Source organism: Nicotiana tomentosiformis, chromosome 7, assembly GCF_000390325.3.
Source record: "Nicotiana tomentosiformis chromosome 7, ASM39032v3, whole genome shotgun sequence".
Taxonomy (NCBI): domain Eukaryota; kingdom Viridiplantae; phylum Streptophyta; class Magnoliopsida; order Solanales; family Solanaceae; genus Nicotiana; species Nicotiana tomentosiformis.
The window spans coordinates 55,803,977-55,825,883 of record NC_090818.1 but is presented as its reverse complement, the minus strand read 5'-3'; the positions used below and the strand labels follow the sequence as shown (position 1 = coordinate 55,825,883).

At 43.0% G+C, this 21,907-nt stretch overlaps 1 protein-coding gene across 1 annotated transcript; it reads left to right on the top strand.

Annotated features, from left to right (window-relative positions):
* Positions 1-2,276: 2,276 nt before the first annotated feature.
* On the top strand, positions 2,277-3,847 carry LOC138895630 (uncharacterized). Its single transcript, XM_070180340.1, has 2 exons — positions 2,277-2,924; positions 3,377-3,847. Exons 1-2 carry the CDS (start codon positions 2,277-2,279, stop codon positions 3,845-3,847), a joined length of 1,119 nt encoding a protein of 372 aa, XP_070036441.1.
* The last annotated feature ends 18,060 nt before the right edge of the window (positions 3,848-21,907 follow it).

The following is a 21,907-nucleotide window of genomic DNA, read 5'->3' as shown; positions in this document are numbered from 1 at the left end:
TTACTTGAAGGAAGAATGGTTAACTAAATTAGACTAAGGACAACATATTGAGTAGATAGTAACTAATTCTTTATTTTAAAAGACTAATGGGGGTATAGTAGTCGAAATTTGAAAATCATTCTGAGCCTACAATTTGGTTCAAAAAAAAAGGGACCAACTTATAAACTCCATTTGACACAAAACAATTTTGTAGGAAAATATTGAAACTTTGAGAAGATGGAAACTAATTGTTAAAGAAACATATATTCGTTAAAGATGGCTGGAAATAAACTTCTTGTTTCAAAACTTCAACTTAATGATATTAGTGTTTACCCATAAAAATTGGATAACAATTAAACTTATAATGTGGTTCTAAGGACACGTGATTTCACTTAATACCAATTGATAAATATGAAGATTAATAACAGAAATAAACTATAAAGTAAAGTAAACCATTATTAGAATGGAACTCAGCCCTCGAGTTTGGATACCCTCGAACAGGTTGATGCAAGAATAATTACAATATAACAAGCTGATGAATAATAGTATAAACTAGAAAGAGAATTATATTACTTTTTGTATCTGTGAACAATGTCTCTTACAAATGTTTAGAACCCCCCCCCTTTTTATAGTAGAGGAATTCCACTTATGGTATAATTCTAATTACAGAAAAAAATCCCATGATTAGCTAATTAACAATTTTTTATTTGATCCGTTCCGAGATTTACGCCATGATCCTCGACCAGTCATGGATACCTCGCCTTTCTGTTAGTGTACTATCTTCTATCTTGCTCGATGTCTGTCTCATTTGTCTTCGATCGCTACTAGCCTCGATCTCGACAGGTACCTTATCTTTGTGATTTGTTCCGCTACGAGGCTGTCCTTCGATGCGACCTCCTAGTCTCGGTCAAATAATAAAATCATATGGGCCCGGTTTTAACCGTATGAAGATAGTCCCCTCATTTTTTGGAGTAAAATGACAAGAAACGAATTGAGCCTTCAATTTTTTACCTCGACCTATCATGATGTCATCCTCGTAACGTAAGCTACGGGAGTAACCGAAACGTCCTGTCGGTACAGTTTCCCAAGTCATTAATGAATGTCAGTTGGTGGTTGGCCACTAGTGCCTTTGAACCATAGCCGTGAATCCAATAAATAGACCCCTTCCTCATTGATTCAAACTTTACTTTCACTTCCTTCTAATCTCCAAAGCTTTTACATCTCCTAAGTTCTTCCCTTTTACAAATCTTCAGGTTTTTCTGTTAATTCTTTCTCAAACATCAAGTCCTAGTATCTTCCTCTTCTTCAAACGTACACAAAAATGGCAAAAACGTCGAAAACGGTACCACAAAAAGAAGCTGCTTCATCTTCTCAACCGGCTGGCGGGAAAACGCCGGTGGAACCTCGTCTTGAGGAATGCATTCCTGGGGAGGTGTGCGCTAAACTCTGATTTCAAGACCGATAAAGCCTCGTCGATTCCTAGTCGATGCAAGCCAATGTCGAGGTATATATGCTCGATAACTGAGGGATACCTTGAGCAGGTAAAGAAAGACTACAACTGGGAAGGAAAATAGGTGGTGATCTCGACCCCCGAAGAAGACTTCACCACACATGTGGAAGAGTTTCTAAGTGTTTACACTTACTCTTTCACGCTGGGCCCTCTCGACCCCGTCATCATTGATTTTTGCCGCCAATATCAAATAACCCTAGGCCAAATCTATCCTTTCTTTTGGCGAATTGTTATTCTGCTCTGATTCTTCGTGAGCAAAGTCGAGGGGCTCCCTTTCGCCCTCGATCACTTTATCAGATTGTATAGCCCCTGCCTCTATCAAGGCGGGTTAATAAAACTCTAACGTCGGGCTACCAAAGTGTTGTTCTCGAGCATAGACAAGGACAAGGATCAAGGTTGTATGGGCTGGTTCATTCGAGTGAGGACTTTCGACCTAATCCCAGCGGAGAAGATGCCATTTCCTGAGAAATGGAACATGAATTGTAAGTACCGTCTCATTGTTAGCTTCCATGTATTATTTGTTCCTTTGTATTTTCTCATTGATGTCTTTTTCCATGATGTAGCGGTCGCTTGGATACCTCGTGCGATTCCCAACCTCGAGAGCTAGGTTCGGAAGCTGGCGTCGACCTCTACATACGCCGAGCGCTCATGGCATGATTTAGCAAAGGGCCGATGGGAGGCTAAGACTCATTGTAAGCCCACTTTTTGTGTATTTGATGATTTGATTAAGATTCCCTTCTTCTAATATTCAATTTTCTCATGTACAGGCCTGGGCAAGGATGCGGTCATGAGGCCCTCGTCTGATGAAGAGGAGACTTCGACCCCAGTTCCGAAGCCGGCGAAGGACAAGAAGAGGAAAAACACCTCAACCTCCGAGGATCCAAAGCCTAAGCAGAATCTAGTTCATAAGCCAAAGAAAGACATTGTTGCCCTGCTTACGGATATGATTCAACGACTAAGGGAGGAAGAAGAAGAAGACGAAGATGATGGCTCGGAATTGGTGGCCCGAGTGAAAAAAAACATCGAGGCCCCAAAGGCCGCTGAGTCGGTGGTGGTTGAGGGGATTCTGCCTCACGCTGAGAGGGTCTTGGAAAAGGACTCGGGCAAAGTCCCCAAGTCGTCAAAGATCGAAGATGCCTCCCGCCGAGGTGAGCAAAAGGCGAGTATGTTTGAAGGGGCCGGCTACGAGGCCCTTCGCAACGAGGAGAACGCCCCAAGTGGCTCACTTAGGGCAATAGATATTGTAGACTCACTGATTCTCTCTGCATTTTCTGAGGAGGCAATTCGGGAGGCCCAAGCTATGAGGACTCCCAAAGTATACGGGGGCCATGGAAGGGAGGACCCCTTCCATGATTACTTTATCGGGGTCGAAGATGCTATCGACCTGAATGAAGCATCGAGTCTCTTCAATGAAGCTCAACAAGCCTTGAATCGGGTGAGTCTCAACTCCCTTTTTTGATATCATACTTAGTTTATTTCTTCTCTTCCTGTCTAACTTCCTTTATTTTTTCCGTATAGGATTTGGCGCTCCATCAGGAGGCATTTTCAAAGTACCGAGCAGAGCTGAGCCTATGTGAGGCCGACCTTCGAGGGCACACGGAGGAGATAAATGCCCTTAAACTTCTCAGTGGGAAAAAAGAAGAGGAGATCAAGGACCTCCGAGCCGAGTTGGCCAAGGCTCACCAAGATCAGACCGACCTGATCGAGCAGGGAATGAAAATCTTAAAAGCTCATTGGCTCGATTCGGGAACGGTGGCTAATATTTCAATCTCACAGCTACAGCAAAAGGTCAAGAGGATCGAGCAATTCTACGAGGAGGTTGACATGATGAAGGCGGAGACCTTGGGGTAGAAAGAAAGTATGGACCACTTTGCTACTGAAAAAAAGGTTGCTCGAGCCCAATTGTCATTGGTCGAAAGTCAGCTTGGATGCATGAAGGAGAAGAGCTCAGCTCAGGCAAAGAAAATAAAGGAGCTCGAGGCTCGATTGGCTTCCGAACTTGCAAAGGCCAAATCTGAAGCCGAAAAGGCAAAGGTCCAGGCAGAGGTAATCGTGGCTGTCTACCGGGCCGATACTGAAGCCGCTCAAGTCCAAGCGAGAGAGGCAGCTGAGACCTCTCAAACTCGAGCACATTGGATTGCTGAACTCTCCAAATGCCAATCTTGGAGGGAAACCCTCGAGGAGATCCATGCTCGAGGTTTCGATCTTACCGACGAGATAATAAAAGCTAAAGAGCATGAAGCTGATGCTAGAGCACTGGCCTCTTCCGATGATGATGATGATTATGATGGAAGCAAGAGAGGATCAGAGAATGGGGAGGACCTCGATGGAGAAGAAGCTTCCCCCGAGGAAAATTAGGAATCTTAGGCTTTTTCGTTTTTGATTTTTTGTGCTGGACCCTGATCGGTCCTTGTAAATATTTTCGTATAGATAAAAGATATTTTTTCTCTTCGACTTGTCTTTATTCTTTTTCTTGCCTCGTGAAAATTCTATTTCATTCATGCCTTCATGCCTTAGGAGATTTTGCTCACAAGTTTGGGACTTTAGGCAACTAGACCTAAGTCGGACCACTGTAGTCTGTAAAATCGAGTGAGTACTTGCTCGAACTCGAAGTAGAGTGACCCTTAGGTTTTAGTTAAGTAAGGACAATTTCTCGAACTCAAAAAATAAAATGGCCCTTAGGCTCTTGAATTAGGATGATATAGCCTCAAAAGAATGGCTTTTACCCTTTTTCGGCTTGAAAAATTAATCATAAAATTTGTCATGCCTTAGCACGAGATAAATTTATACCCATTAGATTTTTTGAGGATTGGTGTTATCGAAATCCTTTGCTATGTTATGCCTTATCACAAAATTGTCCGGGAGTTTGAATAATTCGATACCCCTTAGGGTTTTTCGATGGTCGGTAATATCGAGACCCTTAGTAATTCAGCCGAGGGTTGTGTGTTTTAACTAGTTTATGAGAATATTTGAAGGCCTGTTTTATAACGGAATTCGGACGTCTCTGAACCATGTTAATTTGACCGTAGCCTTTAGTTTGGGATTTGCCCCTTAGGCTTGTTTCCTGCTATACTTTGAACTCGTTCGAAGTGTCAGTCCCCGAGTGGGGTGGCCGTGGTCTATAAACTCGAGAATTGCCTTTTTAAGGTCTTACGATTTCGAGGTTTAGTAATTCAATCATGTCGATATTTTGGACGGCAGTCCCCGAGTATAGGGTAAATTGTTTGAACTTCAGTTGTGATCGGCCCTTAAGCCTGTTTCCATAATAGATCATAAGTATGAAATTGTAAGGTATAAATTTCTCTAAGGCATAGAACATCTGGTAAGGAAATATACTTCTTTCAATAGATTATACATGCATACATGATTTTCCATTAGGGCTCAAGTAATCTACATGGACACAGTTCATTTAACCGTTTGGTCCTTTACCTATCTAGACCATGTCGACACGAAGTATATTCCTTGTAACTATCCGAGGGTGATGCCCCCCAGTATTCGAGGTTGATTGTAAAGGAACCTCGGATACTGTTGAATTTCTCTAAGTTAGCACGAACAATGGTTGCCTTGTTAAAAACCTCGTCGAAAAAACCCATTTGGGACAAAAATCGGTCTAAGGGAAAAAGAGTGCAACGCGTGATTTCAAACCTAAGGACTTTGTATTTGAAGAATCCTTTGGTGTCTTCGATTAAACACCTACAAATGGTTAGTATAAAATATAAATGAAAATAGAGAAGGTCGTACCTTAGCAGTAATATCGTTTGAGGAGTGATATGTTCCAATTGTTTGGTAATTGTTCGTTGTTCATCATGCCAAGTTTGTAGTATCCTTATCCGATGATATCGAGGACCTGATACGGTCCCTCCCAGTTCGGGCCAAGTTTTCCTTCGTTTGGGTCTCGAGTATTAACGGTGACATTCCTCATAACCAAGTCCCCAATTTTAAAGTGTCGAAGATTGGCTCTTCGATTGTAATACCTTTCGATCTGTTGTTTATGTGCGGCCATTCGAACGAGGGAGGCTTCCCGTTTTTCATCTAGCAATTCGAGGCTTGTATTCATAGCCTCGTGATTTGACTCTTCCATTGCATATCGAAACCTGACGCTAGGTTCCCCGACTTCAACCGGAATCATAGCTTCGGCGTCATATACTAAAGAGAATGGTGTTGCCCCCGTACTGGATTTTGACGTTGTTCGATACGCCCAAAGGACTTCGGGAAATATTTCTCTCTATTTTCCCTTAGCGTCATTCAATCTTTTCTTTAGATTTTGAATGATGGTCTTGTTTTGTCGATTCGGGCTATCCATTCCTACTAGGATGATATGGCATCGATAGGATCCTTTTTATTTTGTGATCTTCGAGAAACTTTATCACTTTGCTGCCGACGAATTGCTTGCCATTATCGCATACGATCTCAGTAGGCATCCTGAATCGGCATATAATGTGGTCCCAGATGAAGTCTATGACTTCTTTATCTCTAATTTTCTCGAAAGCCTGTGCTTCAACCCACTTAGAAAAATAGTCAGTCATAAACAAAATGAATTTAGCTTTACCTGGGGCCGATGGTAGAGGGCCGACGATATCCATTCCCCATTTCATGAATGGCCATGGGGATAAGACTGAGTGGAGTTTCTCTCCGGGTTGGTGAATCATCGGCGCATACCTTTGACATTTGTCGCACTTTCGAACAAACTCTTTTGTATCATTTTCTATATCGGCCCAATAGTACCCTACTCTGATGACTTTGTGAACCAATGATTCGGCACCGAAATGATTTCCGCAGGTGCCCTCGTGGATTACTCATAAGATGTAGTTGGTATCTCCTGGTCCCAAACATATTGCCAATGGTCCATCGAACATCCTTCTATATAGTGTTCCACCTTCGGCCAATGTGAATCGTATTCTACTAATAAATTCAAAAGGAAAAATCAAAGTACAGGAACAAATCATAACGATCTCATCCTGGTATCACCCTCCACCGCGGCACGCAGCCCGGCTCAAACATATCAAATCACATGGAGTCGCGAGGGTCTCACCCTTAACTCTGAATCACAAGTTGAATACGCATTATACCAATGGAAATCCTCCACTAACTCAATTCCGCCAATAAAATCTAAACACTTGCTAAATTCTCACCCTGGTAAAGTATCAAATCATAAATTATAACCAATTTACTCAGGAATCACATCAAACCTACCATAATGGACAACGTGAATTCACTTATAGTCTCGTAACTTTCAATAATGGATAGAAACAAATGATAGACATGGGCTACCACTCATAGAGTCTCCCAACAGGGCAAACACATATACAGAATACTGAGTCATGAACTCACCCACAGGTGGAACAACAATAGGGGAACTCGCCCCGATAAGCAAAACCGAATCAAATATGAATAGTGCCCCCTTATAACAAATCAAAAGTATACATGTATGACATCATCTGGCGCAGTAGCCTCAAGCCTACTATATGAAATACATCAACGGGTCGGGCCTTCCCCTCTTGGGCACCCTCTATTCGCTTGAATACTCTGTTGTGATACACCTGTCCGGAGTCTAGGACAATCTCTCACCCTGTGACTGGTATCTCCATACTCGAAGCAACCTCTCTGCTGATGTGGTTGTGGGAACTGTGCGGTACGGGTATTCTGAGACCCATGAGCACCTGAAACACTGTGCGAAACCTGAAGTGCAAACTAAACTGGCTGACCCACAAAACCTTTACCATGTCATACTCTACCTCCAAAATAAGGACCAGTAGATCTCTCCGGTCTATGAGGCCTCCTCACCTCCCTGTCCTCTCTCTCCTAATCTCGCATGTACTCTCTCTCGTGGTCTCGCCTATCTTCTCTATCCTGGTCCCACATGCCCTCTACTCGGCGGGCGATCCCTACCACTTGCTAAAACAAAACATCTGACTCTAACTCACGAGCCATGCTGAACCATATATCATGCCTGAGTCCCTCAATGAATCTGCGGACACGCTCTCTAACTGTGACGACCAAAGCAGGCGCATGCCTGGCCAAATCACTGAATCTCATGGCATACTCTGACATTGACATAGTGCCCTGGTGCAGCTTCTCAAACTCCGCGCGCCATGCATCTCGAAGGGACTGATGTACAAACTCTCTCAGCAACATCTCTGAAAACTGAACCTATGTAAGTGAAGCTAACTCGGCTGGGCTACCCAACTCATATGCCCGCCACCACTGATAAGTCGCTCCCCTGAGCTGGAATAGTAAAAGCAACCCCGCTCATCTCCATAATACCCATAGTATGGAGAATGCGATGACACTCCTCCAGAAAACCCTGTGCACTCTCTGAAGTCAAACCACTAAATGTGGGAGGGTCATATTTCTTGAACCTTGCAAGTCTAAGCTGCTCTTCCTCAGATGCTGCTACCCTGACCACGGGCGGAACTGGGACCACAGGTTGTGCTGCCATGACACCTGGAATCTGACCAACATGAACTCGCTGCTCTGGGATGTGGGCGGCGGGAGTCTAGGCTCCTCCCCCGGTCTGTGACATAGCTGGTGCAACCGGAATCAACCCCGCCTAAGCCAATGTACCAAACATGCTCAGGAACTATGCTAAGGTCTCCTGAAGTCCGGGGTAACAGCAGGTTCCTTTGGTACCTGCTCCCTAACTGGAACTACTGGCGGCTCCTCAACTGCTGCTCTAGTAGGTGCTCTACCTGCGGCATGTACTCCTCGCCGACCTCTGCCTCTGCCCCAAGCGACCTCTGCTCTGGGGGTAACGTTATCAACAACTACAACTCGTGTCCTCACCATCTGTGAGAGAATGGAGTGATAAAAGCTCAAACTTCGAGATCAATGGACCCGCACGATAGAAATGAAAGAAGTGAGATTGTCCTAATAGTTCTGTAGCCTCTCGAAGATAAGTACAGACGTCTCTGTACCGATCCGCAAGACTCTACTAAACTCGCTTATGACTCGGAGCACCTATGAACCTAGAGCTCTGATACCAACTTGTCACGACCCAATTTTTCCTCCGTTGGGTATCATGATGGCACCTAGTCTTAGGGACTAGGTTAGCCTAACAATAATTAAAACAACAACATTATTTAAATATAATCTCTTAAAATTCCCAAAATTGGTAGTACAAGTCATAAGCTCTACAGAGTGTTTGCTAGAAAACTCTAAATACAACTGTCCAGAAATAAGAATAAACAGTGCAAAACGAAAACTGGAAGATGTCTCCGAAACCTACGAATGCATCAGTAAGTTTACCTTGAGTCTCCACAGCAACAGTCCACACAGATAGCTAATGAACAAGTACCTAGATCTGCACAAAAATGTGTAGAAGAGTAGCATGAGCACACCACAGCGGTGCCCAATAAGTATCAAGACTAACCTCGGTGGAGTACTGACGAGGAACAGTCAAGACACCCACTGGTCTAATAAACCAAACAAATATAAGTACATGAATAACAAAAGTATGATGTCTACATAAAGACTATCCAATATGGCTCACAATACAGTAATGGCATTAAAGCAAGAAACAACAAGTATCAACGGAATATCATGAAAATGACGCAAATAAAGTGAATGGAACACAACCTAAATCCGGAATCACGAATACAGCAAGGACAAGTAATAACTCACTAATTACAACCGCTTTTACCTAAGGTTTTAGTAAACAACTCTACGAGGTACCGAACCTCGGACAATTCACAACTCACGGGTCTCAATTCCTGAACCCTAACACTGGGCATCCTGTGCCCTCATAATACCTCATAACCACACTGACGACTCACGTGCCAATAGAGCCATTCTCACATAGAAGACAAGTAAACAAGGGTGAGCATCTATGCTCAACAATATCAAGAACACCTCTTATCCGATAAGAGTGATTAACTACGTGTATGCTTGTGCAAGTGTCCTAACATAGTCCATACCAGCAAATAAGCATAAGGAAGAAGAAGAACGGATATCGTGTAGAATATTTTCTCACAGCTTTAACAAGATAAAGCTCACACAGGTACGCATACCACTACATAAATATCAACAACAAGAATGCCCCTAGGCCATACATCATCACAAATCAATCCCTGACACAGCCCACCTTGTCTTGCCATGTGTGCAATAGTAACATAAATGCACGCCTTGTCTCGCCACACGTGCATAATAATGTTCTCACTTTGTCTCGCCACATGCGCAACCCACACATATATATATCCCACCTTGTCAGGCCGCATGTGCAAACATCAATAGTAATAATAGCACAGCAAAAACCTCGTGCAACCCCATAACAACAACCGTACGGCAGAAACCTCGTGTATTACAATAAGAATAACCGCACGGCAGAAACCTCATGCATCACCACAACAAATACAACAATGGCAATAATACGAAGTACGACAAGTAAATCAACTTAAGAACTTTTAAATCACAGGAAAAATGTGAGACCAAATCACAAGGAATAACCACAGTAAAGAATGCTAGGCGTAAAGAGAACAACTCAACAAAGGGAAACTAATTTGTATCAACGATCCCATAATATACATTTCAACAACAGGGAAACTAACACGAGTCAAATAATTCCAAATAAATCAAGTCGACTAAGATATAGGATATCTAAAACTTCTTTTAAGGTTGAGAAATTACTAAGGATTTTCAACAATTTAATTAAGGATAAGCAGCGGAAAGATAATCATAACCTCAATTAAGAATGAACAAATTATAAGATGATATAATAATAATTGCAAATAAAGATAAGCAGATATGAAAAGATAGCATGACAATAGAGGAGGTAAAATCTTTAGTTAAGTCAAATAAAAGTCAAATAGGCAATAAGAGTAAATCCTCAAAGCAATTAATTCTAATTAAAGCATGTAGAGGTGAAACTAGTAAATAAGAACTTAATCATATCAAGGACAACTTCATACTCAATGAATATAAGGACCTAAGAATCCTAAAAGGCCAACTTTTCACAAATAAGTCCGAGCACGCACTCGTCACCTCGCGTGCATGGACTACAATCAACATAGAAGACTCAATCTTAAGGGAAAAATCCCCCACACAAGGTTAGGCAAGATACTTACCTCAAACCAAGCTCAACCAGTCCGTAAGAATGCCCTTTTTTTCCAATTATACATAACTTGAATACAACCATAATAGACTCATCTAATTAATAAAATCAATACTTTAACAAAAATCCCGAAATCCACCCTAAAGGTCGACCCGGGCCCACATCTCAGAATCGGGTAAAAGTCACAAAATACGAACACTCATTCACTCACGAGTTTAACCATACAAAAATCATCAAATTCCGATACCATTTCGTCCCTCAAATCGTGATTTTTCATTTTGAATTTTTCTTTCAAAAACCACCATTTTCCTCAACTCAAAACACAAACTAAATGATAAAAATAAAGATAGAATCATGGAAATAAATAAATTCTAGGTGAAGAATACTTACCCAATCTATTTGCATGAAAACCCCACAAGGAATCGCTCAATACCGAGCTCTAGAACTCCAAAAATGGTGAAAATGGCAAACCCTCGGAATAGAGGACTTTATATTCTGCCCAGGGGTTTTGTGCATCGCGAACGTAGAGAAAGGGACGCATTCGCGAAGAAGAGAAACAAAAGCTGCCTAGTTGTTCTTGGCGAACGCAGAGAGGAAAAATGTGATGGCCCAACGACTGCTCTTCGCGAACGCGTGAAGTAGTACGCGAATGCGAAGAGTGTAATGGAATAGCTACGTGAACGCGTAAGTGACACACGAACGCGAAGAGGAAAATGATCACCAGTGCCCAAGGCCTGGTTTGCACTTCGTGAACGTGAGATGGGGAATGCGAACACGAAGAAGGGGGTGGCAGAACTTCGCGAATGCGAGAGGGTGACTGCGAATGCAAAGAGGAATTATTTAACCCTCCAAAATAACACTACGTGAATGCAAAGGCAAGGACGCAAACGTGATGAAGGAAACCAGATGACAGATAACAGCAGTTCGAAAATAAGGGGAAAAGACCCGTAGCCCATCCGAAACTCACCTGAGGCCCCCGGGACCCCATCTAAACATACCAACAAGTCCCATAACCTAACACGGACTCGCTCAAGGTCTCAAATCACATCAGAAAACACCAAAAATACAAATCGCACCACGAATCGAACTTATGAACTTCCAAAACTTCCAACTTTGAAAATTCGTGCCGAAACCAATCTAACCAACCCGGAATGACGTCAAATTTTGCAGGCAAGTCCCAAATAACATAACAAAACTGTTCCAACTCTCGTAATCGCATTTCGACCCCGATATCAAAAAGTCCACTTCCAGTCCAAATCTCCAAAAATTCGACTTTCGCCATTTCAAGCCTAAATCAGCTACAGACCTCGGATTTACAGTCTGGATACACTTCTAAGTCTAAAATCACCAACGGAGCTAATGGAACCAACGGAACTCTATTACGCAGTCGTCTTCACATAGTTCCGACTATGGTCAAAATCTTAAGAATTAAGCTTCCGTTTTAGAAACTAAGTGTCCCAAATCATTCTGAAACAACCGGTAACTGAATTCAACCACGCACGCAAGTCAATACACATAATATGAAGCTGCTCAGGGCCTTATGCTACCGAACGAGACTTAAATTCTCAAAACGACCGGCCGAGTTGTTACAGTTATTCCGATAAATGAGACTAATTGATAAATTTGGAAATTTATTGGAATTGAAGGAATTTAGTTAATATATTAAGAATTATTCCATTTCAAGAAATTTAATTATTTCTGCTAGTTAAATAAATTATTGTAAATTCTGTGAATCATGCTGATTTAGATATTCTAGTTTTATTTCAATTATTATTATTGACCTATAGTGAGTGTCAAAGTCGGCCATCTCGTCTCTACCACTTTGAGATTAGGCTTGTTACTTACTTGGTACACATTGTTTACGTACTCATACTACACTTGCTGCACTTTTTGTGCAGGACCTAAGGCAAGTACTAGGGGGGACCTATCGTCTTACACCCACGTTATCCAGGGGCATAGTGGTGAACTACCTTTCTGAGCCATTTTGTAGCTACCCGTGTCTCTCCTTTTATTTTGTTTATTCTGTTTATTTTTATTTCAGACAGTATTTGAGGTTTTGTATAATCTACTAGATGCTCATACACTTATGACAGCAGGTCTTGGCACACATATTGGTTGAATTAAGAGTTGCTTATTTTTTTGGTTATTTTATATTACTGGTTGGCTTGCCTAGCTGTAGTATTGGGCGCCATCATGACCTATAGGTGAAATTGGGTCGTGACAACATGGTATCAGAGCACTAGGTTCACGTAGGTCTCACAAGTTATGAGAATACCTAATAGAGTCTTGCGGATCGGTACAGAGACATCTGTACTTATCCTTGAGAGGCTATAGGGTATTAGAAAACTACTTTTTTTCATATTCCATCGTGCAATTAATGTAGTACTAAATATTCTTCTCTTATTCTCTCACAGATGGTGAGAAAACATTCTAATGAGGTTCCAAACTAGGGAAGAGCTACTCCCCCAGTTGCTTGAGGCCGAGGCAGAGGCCGAGGGAGGGCTCCAGCCCGTGGTAGAAGGAGAGGACGTCCCAGGACTGTTCCAATTATGCCGCCAGTGGGTCTAGCAGAGAAACCCATTATTGAGGAATAGGGTGAGGTGCCTGTGGCAGAGCCTGCTCCGGTGGATTTCACATCTGCACTGGGATTCCAGGATGTTATGGGTCATATGCTGTGGTTCATGGACAATATGACTCAGGTCGGTTTATTTCCGGCATACCCAGCCACATCTTAGGCGGGCGGGGGAGCACAAACCCCTACCGCGCAAGCTCATGGACAGGCAGCTGCTGTATATCAGACCCAAGGTGCACTACCTGTGAGTGGAGCCCAGCCAGTGGTAGCAGGTACATCTGAGCCCAGGCCAGCTGCAACCGCTAATCCTCAGAAACTATTGGACAGATGGACTAGACTATATCCTCCTATCTTTGGGGGTGAGCGACATGAGGATCCCCAGGATTTCATTGATCGGTGTAAGGATAGACTATACAACATGAGGATATTGGAGTCTCATGGGGTAGACTTTGCTACTTTTCAGCTAGAGGGCAGAGCCCGTAGATGGTGACAGTCTTATATTCTTGGCAGACTAGCAGATTCTCCTCCCATAACTTGGGACAAGTTCACCCGTATCTTCCTGGACATGTATATTCCACCCTCTCAGAGGGAAGAGTTGAGGTTTCAGTTTGAGTAGCTCCAACAGGGTCAGATGTCAGTGACCAATTATGAGGCGAGGTTCTCTGAGTTATCTCGCAATGCACTTATGATACTCCCTACTGAGGCGGAGAGAGTGCAGAGGTTTATTACGGGTTTACATACTAGAATTTAGGCCACTATGGCTCTAGAGGTTGAGATAGGTACTTCTTATGAGCTAGTCGTGGAGATATCCCGGAGGATTGAGGGTGTACGTCAGCAGAGCCGAAAGCAGGTTATGAGAGATAAGCAGTTTAGGTATTCTGGAGAGTTCAGATGTGCTCTGTCTGGGGGCAGAGGTCAGTTCGTGAGAGGGCAGTCCAGCAAGCCTCCATATTCAGCACCACCGCCTCCTCGAGGTGCTCCAGTACGACCCTATCTCAGTGCTATACTAAAGAGTTCTTATCGCCCACCAGCTATTCAGGGTCCTCCCAGTGGGTATTTAGTTCCCCAGGGCCAGACTCTTAGTCAGTAGCCCATCGCACCGAAGAGTTGTTATGAGTGCGGGAATCCCAGTCACATACGGAGATTTTGCCCCAGGCTTCGGGGTAAGCTAGTGCAACAGGGTCAGCAGCCTATGATTACCGGACCAGTTGTTCCACCAGTTGTCCGACCACCAAGAGGTGGAGGACAGGTGGGTAGGGGCCATCCTAGGGGTGGAGGTCAGTCAGGTGGAGGCCAGCCAGTTGGTGCTCCAGCTCGGTTCTATGCTTTTCTGGCCCAACCAGATGCAGAGGCCTCAGATGCCGTGATTATAGGTATTATTTCTGTTTGCGGCAAAGATGCCTCAGTATTATTTGATACTGGACCTACGTATTCATATGTGTCATCTCTATTTGCTCCATTCCTGGGTGTTTTTTGTGAGTCCTTGAGTACAGGAGTTCAGGAGTTCTCCGATGTATTTCCTTCAGATCTTCCAGGTATGCCGTCTGATCGCGATATTGATTTTTGTATTGACTTGGCTTCAGATACCCAACCTATATCTATCCCACTGTATTGCATGGCCCCGAAATAATTGAAAGTATTGAAAGAACAGCTTGAAGAGTTACTAGCCAAAGGGTTCGTCAGACCGAGTATATCGCCTTGGGGTGTACCGGTGTTATTTGTGAAGAAGAAGGATAGAACGATATGAATGTGTATTGATTATCGTCAACTGAACAAAGTCACTATTAAGAACAAGTACTCGTTGTCATGTATTGATGATCTATTTGACCAGTTGCAGGGTGCTAGGGTGTTCTCTAAGATCGACTTGAGGTCGGGGTAGCATCAGTTGAAGATTCGAGATCCGGATGTTCCGAAGACTGCTTTCCGGACTAGATATGGTCATTATGAGTTTCTGATGATGTCTTTCGGTTTAACTAACGCCCCGGCAGCGTTTATGGATTTGATGAACAGGGTATTCCAACCATATATTGATTCGTTTGTCATTGTCTTCATTGATGACATCTTGATCTACTCACGTAGAAAGGAGGAACACGAGCAGCATATGGGAGTAGTGCTTCAGACGTTGCGGGAACAAAAGCTATATGCTAAGTTCTCCAAATGTGAGTTCTGGCTAGAGTTTGTAGCATTTTTGGGGCATATTGTATCGGGCGAGGGTATTAAGGTTTATCCCAAAAAGATTGAGGCAGTTCATAATTGGCATCGTCCCACTTCGGTGACTGAGATCAGGAGTTTTCTGTGTTTAGAAGGTTATTATTGTTGGTTCGTGGAAGATTTTTCATCTATTGCAGCACCTTTGACCAAATTAACCCAGAAGGGTGCTCCGTTCCGATGGTCCGATGATTGTGAGGCGAGCTTTCAGAAGCTCAAGATAGCATTGACTACAACACCAGTGTTAGTGTTGCCTTCCGGTTCGGGGATATATACAGTGTATTGTGACGCTTAACGCATTGGCTTGGGTTGTGTATTGATACAGGACAGGCGAGTTATTGCATATGCTTCACGTCAGCTGAAGCCCCACGAGAAGAATTAGCTGCGATTCTTCACGCTCTTAAGATTTGGAGGCATTATCGTTATGGGGTGTCTTGTGAAGTTTACACTGATCATCGCAGTTTGCAACATTTGTTCAAGAAAAGGGACCTAAATCTTAGATAGCGCAGATGGCTTCAGTTACTAAAAGATTATGATATTACTATCATGTATCATCCGGGCAAAGTAAATGTGGTTGCAGACGCCTTGAATAGAAAGGCGGAGAGTATGGGTTGCTTGGCTTTCATTTTTAGCAGAGGAGAGGCCATTAGCTTTGGATATTCAGTCCTTGGCCAACAGACTTGTGCGGCTGGATATTTCAGACCCAGCCGAGTTCTTGCATGTGTTGTACCTCAATCTTCACTATTTGAACAGATCAAGGCTCGCCAGTATGATGATCCATACTTAATGGTTCTTCGAGAAATGGTACTACGCGGTGGTTCCAAGGAAGTTACTATTGGAGCGGATGGTGCTCTGCGACTCCAGGATCGTCTATGTGTTCCTAAAGTGGATGGACTAAGGAAAAAGATCCTAGAGGAGGCACACAGTTCTCGGTATTCTATTCATCGAGGTGCTACAAAGATGTATCGTGATTTGAGGTAGCATTATTGGTGGAGACGAATGAAAAAAGACATAGTTGAGTATGTGCCTAGGTGTCTAAATTGTCAGTAAATTAACTATGAGCACCAGAGGCCAGGCGGCCTACTTCAGCAGATGACTATACCGGAGTGTAAATGGGAACGCATCACTATGAACTTTATAGTTGGGTTGCTGCGGACCTTGCGGAAGTTTGATGCAGTTTGGGTCATTGTTGACAAGTTGACCAAGTTGACACACTTCATTTCGGTTGTGACTACGTAAACTTCAGAGAGGTTGGCCCAGATTTATATTCAGGAGATAGTTTGGTTGCACAGTATGCCAATTTCTATCATATCAGATAGAGGCCCTCAATTTACTTCACATTTTTGGAGAGCAGTACATAGTGATTTGGGGACCCGTGTAGAGCTCAGCACAGCCTTTCATCCGCAGACTGACGGGCAGTCAGATCGGACAATTTAGATTTTGGAGGATATGCTCAGGGCATATGTGATTGACTTTGAAGGTCAGTGGGATCGTTTCTTGCCTTTGGCCGAGTTTGCTTATAATAACAGTTACCAATCCCGCATCGAGATGGCTCCATTTGAGGCTTTATATGGTTGGTGATGTCGTTCGCCCATCGGGTGATTTGAGCCCGGTGAGGCTAAGTTATATGGTACTGATTTGGTGAAGGATCCCTTGGAAAAGGTTAAGTTGATTTAGGAGCGACTTCTTACAGCGCAATCCAGACAGAGGAGTTACGTAGATCAGAAAGCGCGAGATTCATCATTTATGATGGGTGAAAAAGTTCTCTTGAAGGTTTCGCCGATGAAGGGAATCATGAGATTTGGGAAGAAGGGCAAGTTAAGCCCAAGGTTTATAGGCCCATTTGAGGTGTTGAGACGAGTTGGGGAGGTTGCATATGATCTTGCATTGCCTCCCAATCTGTCAGGAGTTCATCCAATTTTCCATGTATCTATGCTCCGAAATTATCATGTCGACCTATCACATGTGTTAGACTTCAGCACAGTTCAGCTAGATAATAGCTTAGGTTATGAAGAGGAGCCAGTTGCCATTATTGGTAGACAGGTTCGCCAGTTGATGTCCAAGAGGATTTCTACACTAAAAGTCTAGTAGAGGGGCCAACCAGTTGAGGAAGCAACTTGGGAGGTCGAGGAAGACATGCAGAGCAGATATCCACACTTATTCAACACTCCAGGTACAATTATAAACTTATTCGAGGACGAACGTTTGTTTAAGAGGTGGAGAATGTAATGACCCAACCAGTCATTTTAACATTTAGAACCTCGTTCCCTAAAAATAAAACTTCTCGTATGTGCTTCTAATGATTTATGACTTGCGGGGATGATTGATTCGGGATTTGGAAGTGTTTAGGTTGAAACTAGAACACTTGGTTCCTTAAGTTAGCCTTAAAAGGCCAAGTTTGACTTCGGTCACTATTTTTAGAAAATGACCCCGGAATAGAATTTTGACGGTTCCAATAGCTCCGTATGGTGATTTTGGACTTAGGAGCGTGTTCGGAATCGGGGATTTGACTTTTTGATATCGGGGTCGGAATCCAGTTCCAAAAATTTTCATAGCTTCGTTATATCATTTAAGACTTGTGTGCAAAATTTGAGGTCAATCAGACTTGATTTGATAGGTTTTGGTACCCAATGTAGAAGTTGGAAATCTTAAGTTTCATTAAGCTTGAATTGGAGGATGATTCGTAGTTTTAGTGTTGTTTGGTGTGATTTGAAGGCTCGAGTAAGTTCGTATGATGTATTGGGACTTGTTGGTATATTTTATTGTGGTCCCGAGGGGCTCGAGTGAGTTTCGGACGACTAACGGATCACTTTTGGCCTTTGGGAGATTGTTGATAACTGCTGGTATTTTCCTCCTGATTTCCTTATACGCGATCGCGTAAGTTGGTCTGCGATCTTGTAGAGTAATTTGGACAGAGGTGGATTTGTTCTACGCGATCGTGTGAATGGGGTTGCGATCGCATAGGCTTATTCTGGGCAGCTGGAAATTCGTTCTGTGCGATCGCGTGGGCACGTTTGCGATCGCGTAGGTTAGGCCAGCTTGTGCATCACGATCGCGTGTCGTTGTTTGCGATCGCCTAGGGGAATTGGGAGGATCTGGGCCACGTGCTTAATGCTTCGCGATCGTGTAGGCTTCGGAGACTGTGCGCGATCGCGTGGGATTTTCCGCGATCGCGTAGGGTTATTTTCTGGGCAGTAAACATTTGTGCTACGCGATCGCATGAGGAAGTTCGCGATCGCATAGAAGAAATCACTGGGCAAAGAGTTTAAGTTTTGACCCATTTTCCATTTTTAACGATTTGGAGTTCGGATTGGGACGATTTTTGAGAGATTTTCAGAGAAAACAATGGGGTAAGTGTTCTTAACTCAATATTGGTTAAACTACCCGAATCCATCACTGTTTTTATCATTTAATTGGTGAATTGAGTTGGAAAAGTTTGAAAACCCTCTTGGATAGATGTGAGGATTTGAGGGCCGAATTATTATCGGAATTTAGTGATTTTGGTATGGGTAGACTCGTGATTGAGTGGGCGTTCATATTTCATAACTTTCGCGGGATTCCGAAATGTATTTTTGAATTAATTTCGGATTTTTATTGAAAAATGTAGTATTTTCTTATGGAATTGATTCCTATAATTTTTAGTGATTGTATCGAATTATTCTTGGCTAGATTCGAGCTAGACAGAGTTGGATAATCGTGGAAAAGGCCTTCTATTGAATTAAATTGGAGCAAATTGAGGTAAGTCTCTTGTCTAATCTTGTGAGGGGGAAATTACCCCATAGGTAGTTAAAGTAATAACTATTGCTAATTGTGGGGGCTACGTACACACGAAGTGACGAGAGTCCGTGCATAGCTACTATTAATGCTAAAGTCCGGGTAGTTTAGGACTCAAAGCATGAATTACTTGTGTAAATTGTACTATTTGTTTAATTAATATTATTTGATATATATATATATATATATATATATATATATATATATATATATATATATATATATATTACCCTGTCTATTCTAGCATTGCCTAAGTTGGAGTGGAAGGGTTCGTCTGTTAGTTCATTTAATCGAGTTATTTCTTTTATAAAGGCTCAACGCATGGTTGAGAAGGGTTGTTTGGCTTATCTAGCCTATGTTCGGGATACTACTGCAGAGACTCCGGCTATTGATTCAGTGCCTGTAGTTCGGGAGTTCTCCGATGTATTTCCTTCAGATCTTCCAGGTATGCCACCTGATCGTGATATTGATTTTTGTATTGACTTGGCTCCAGATACCCAGCCTATATCTATCCCACCATATCGCATGGCCCCGAAATAATCGAAAGAAAAGCTTGAAGAGTTACTAGCCAAAGGGTTCGTCAGACCGAGTGTATCGCCTTGGGGTGCACCGGTGTTATTTGTGAAGAAGAAGGATGGAACGATGCGAATGTGTATTGATTATCGTCAACTGAACAAAGTCACGATTAAGAACAAGAACCCGTTGCTGCGTATTGATGATTTATTTAACTAGTTGCAGGGTGCTAGGGTGTTCTCTAAGATCGACTTGAGGTCGGGGTAGCATCAGTTGAAGATTCGGGATCCGGATGTTCCGAAGACTGCTTTTCGGACTAGATATGGTCATTATGAGTTTCTGATGATGTCTTTCGGTTTAACTAACGCCCCGGCAGCATTTATGGATTTGATGAACAGGGTATTCCAACCATATATTGATTCGTTTGTCATTGTCTTCATTGATGACATCTTGATCTACTCGCGTAGAAAGGAGGAACACGAGCAGCATATGGGAGTAGCTCTTCAGACGTTGCGGGAACAAAAACTATATGCTAAGTTCTCCAAATGTGAGTTTTGGCTAGAGTCTGTAGCATTTTGGGGCATATTATATCGGGCGAGGGTATTAAGGTTTATCTCAAAAAGATTGAGGCAGTTCAGAATTGGCATCGTCCCACTTCGGCGACTGAGATCAGGAGTTTTCTGGGTTTAGCAGGTTATTATTGTTGGTTCGTGGAAGATTTTTCATCTATTGCAGCACCTTTGACCAAATTAACCCAAAAGGTTGCTCCGTTCCGATGGTCCGATGATTTTGAGGCGAGCTTTCAGAAGCTCAAGACAGCATTGACTACAACACCAGTGTTAGTGTTGCCTTCCGGTTCGGGGATGTATACAGTGTATTGTGATGCTTCACGCGTTGGCTTGGGTTGTGTATTGATGCAGGACGGACAAGTTATTGCATATGCTTTACGTCAGCTGAAGCCCCACGAGAAGAATTATCCAGTACATGATTTGGAGTTAGCTGCGATTGTTCACGCTCTTAAAATTTGGAGGCATTATCTTTATGGGGTGTCTTGTGAAGTTTACACTGATCATCGCAATTTGCAACATTTGTTCAAGCAAAGGGACCTAAATCTTAGACAGCGTAGATGGCTTCAGTTACTAAAAGATTATGATATTACTATCCTGTATCATCCGGGCAAAGCAAATGTGTTTATAGACGCCTTGAGTAGTAAGGCAGAGAGTATGGGTTGTTTGGCTTTCATTTTAGCAGAGGAGAGGCCATTAGCTTTGGATATTCAGTCCTTGGCCAACAGACTTGTACGGCTGGATATTTCAGAGCCCAGCCGAGTTCTTGCATATGTTGTACCTCAATCTTCACTATTTGAATAGATCAAAGCTCGCCAGTATGATGATCCATACTTAATGGTTCTTCGAGAAACGGTACTATGCGGCGGTTCCAAGGAAGTTACTATTGGAGCGGATGGTGTTCTGCGACTCCAGGATCGTCTATGTGTTCCTAAAGTGGATGGACTAAGGAAAAAGATCCTAGAGGAGGCACACAGTTCTCGGTATTCTATTCATCTAGGTGCTACGAAAATGTATTGTGATTTGAGGCAGCATTATTGGTGGAGACGAATGAAAAAGGACATAGTTGAGTATGTGGCTAGGTGTCTAAATTATCAGCAAATTAAATATGAGCACCAGAGGCCAGGCAGCCTACTTCAGCAGATGACTATATCGGAGTGGAAATGGGAAAGCATCACTATGAACTTTATAGTTGGGTTGCTGCAGACCTTGCGGAAGTTTGATGCAGTTTGGGTCATTATTGACAAGTTGACCAAGTCGGCACACTTCATTTCTAGTTTTGACTACGTATACTTCCGAGAGGTTGGACCAGATTTATATTCAGGAGATAGTTCGGTTGCACGGTATGCCAATTTCTATCATATCAGATAGAGGCCCTCAGTTTACTTCACATTTTTGGAGAGCAGTATAGAGTGAATTGGGGACCCGTGTAGAGCTCAGCACAGCCTTTCATCCGCAGACCGACGGGCAGTCAGATCGGACAATTAAGATTTTGGAGGATATGCTCAGGGCATGTATGATTGAATTTGGAGGTCAGTGGGGTCGTTTCTTGCCTTTGGCCTAGTTTGCTTATAATAACAGTTACCAATCCCGCATCGAGATGGCTCCATTTGAGGCTTTATATGGTCGGCGATGTTGTTCCCCCATCGGGTGTGTCACGACACGAAATTTCCACCGACGGGACCGTGATGACGCCTAACATTTCACTTACTAGGCAAGCCAACGTTAGAGAATCATTT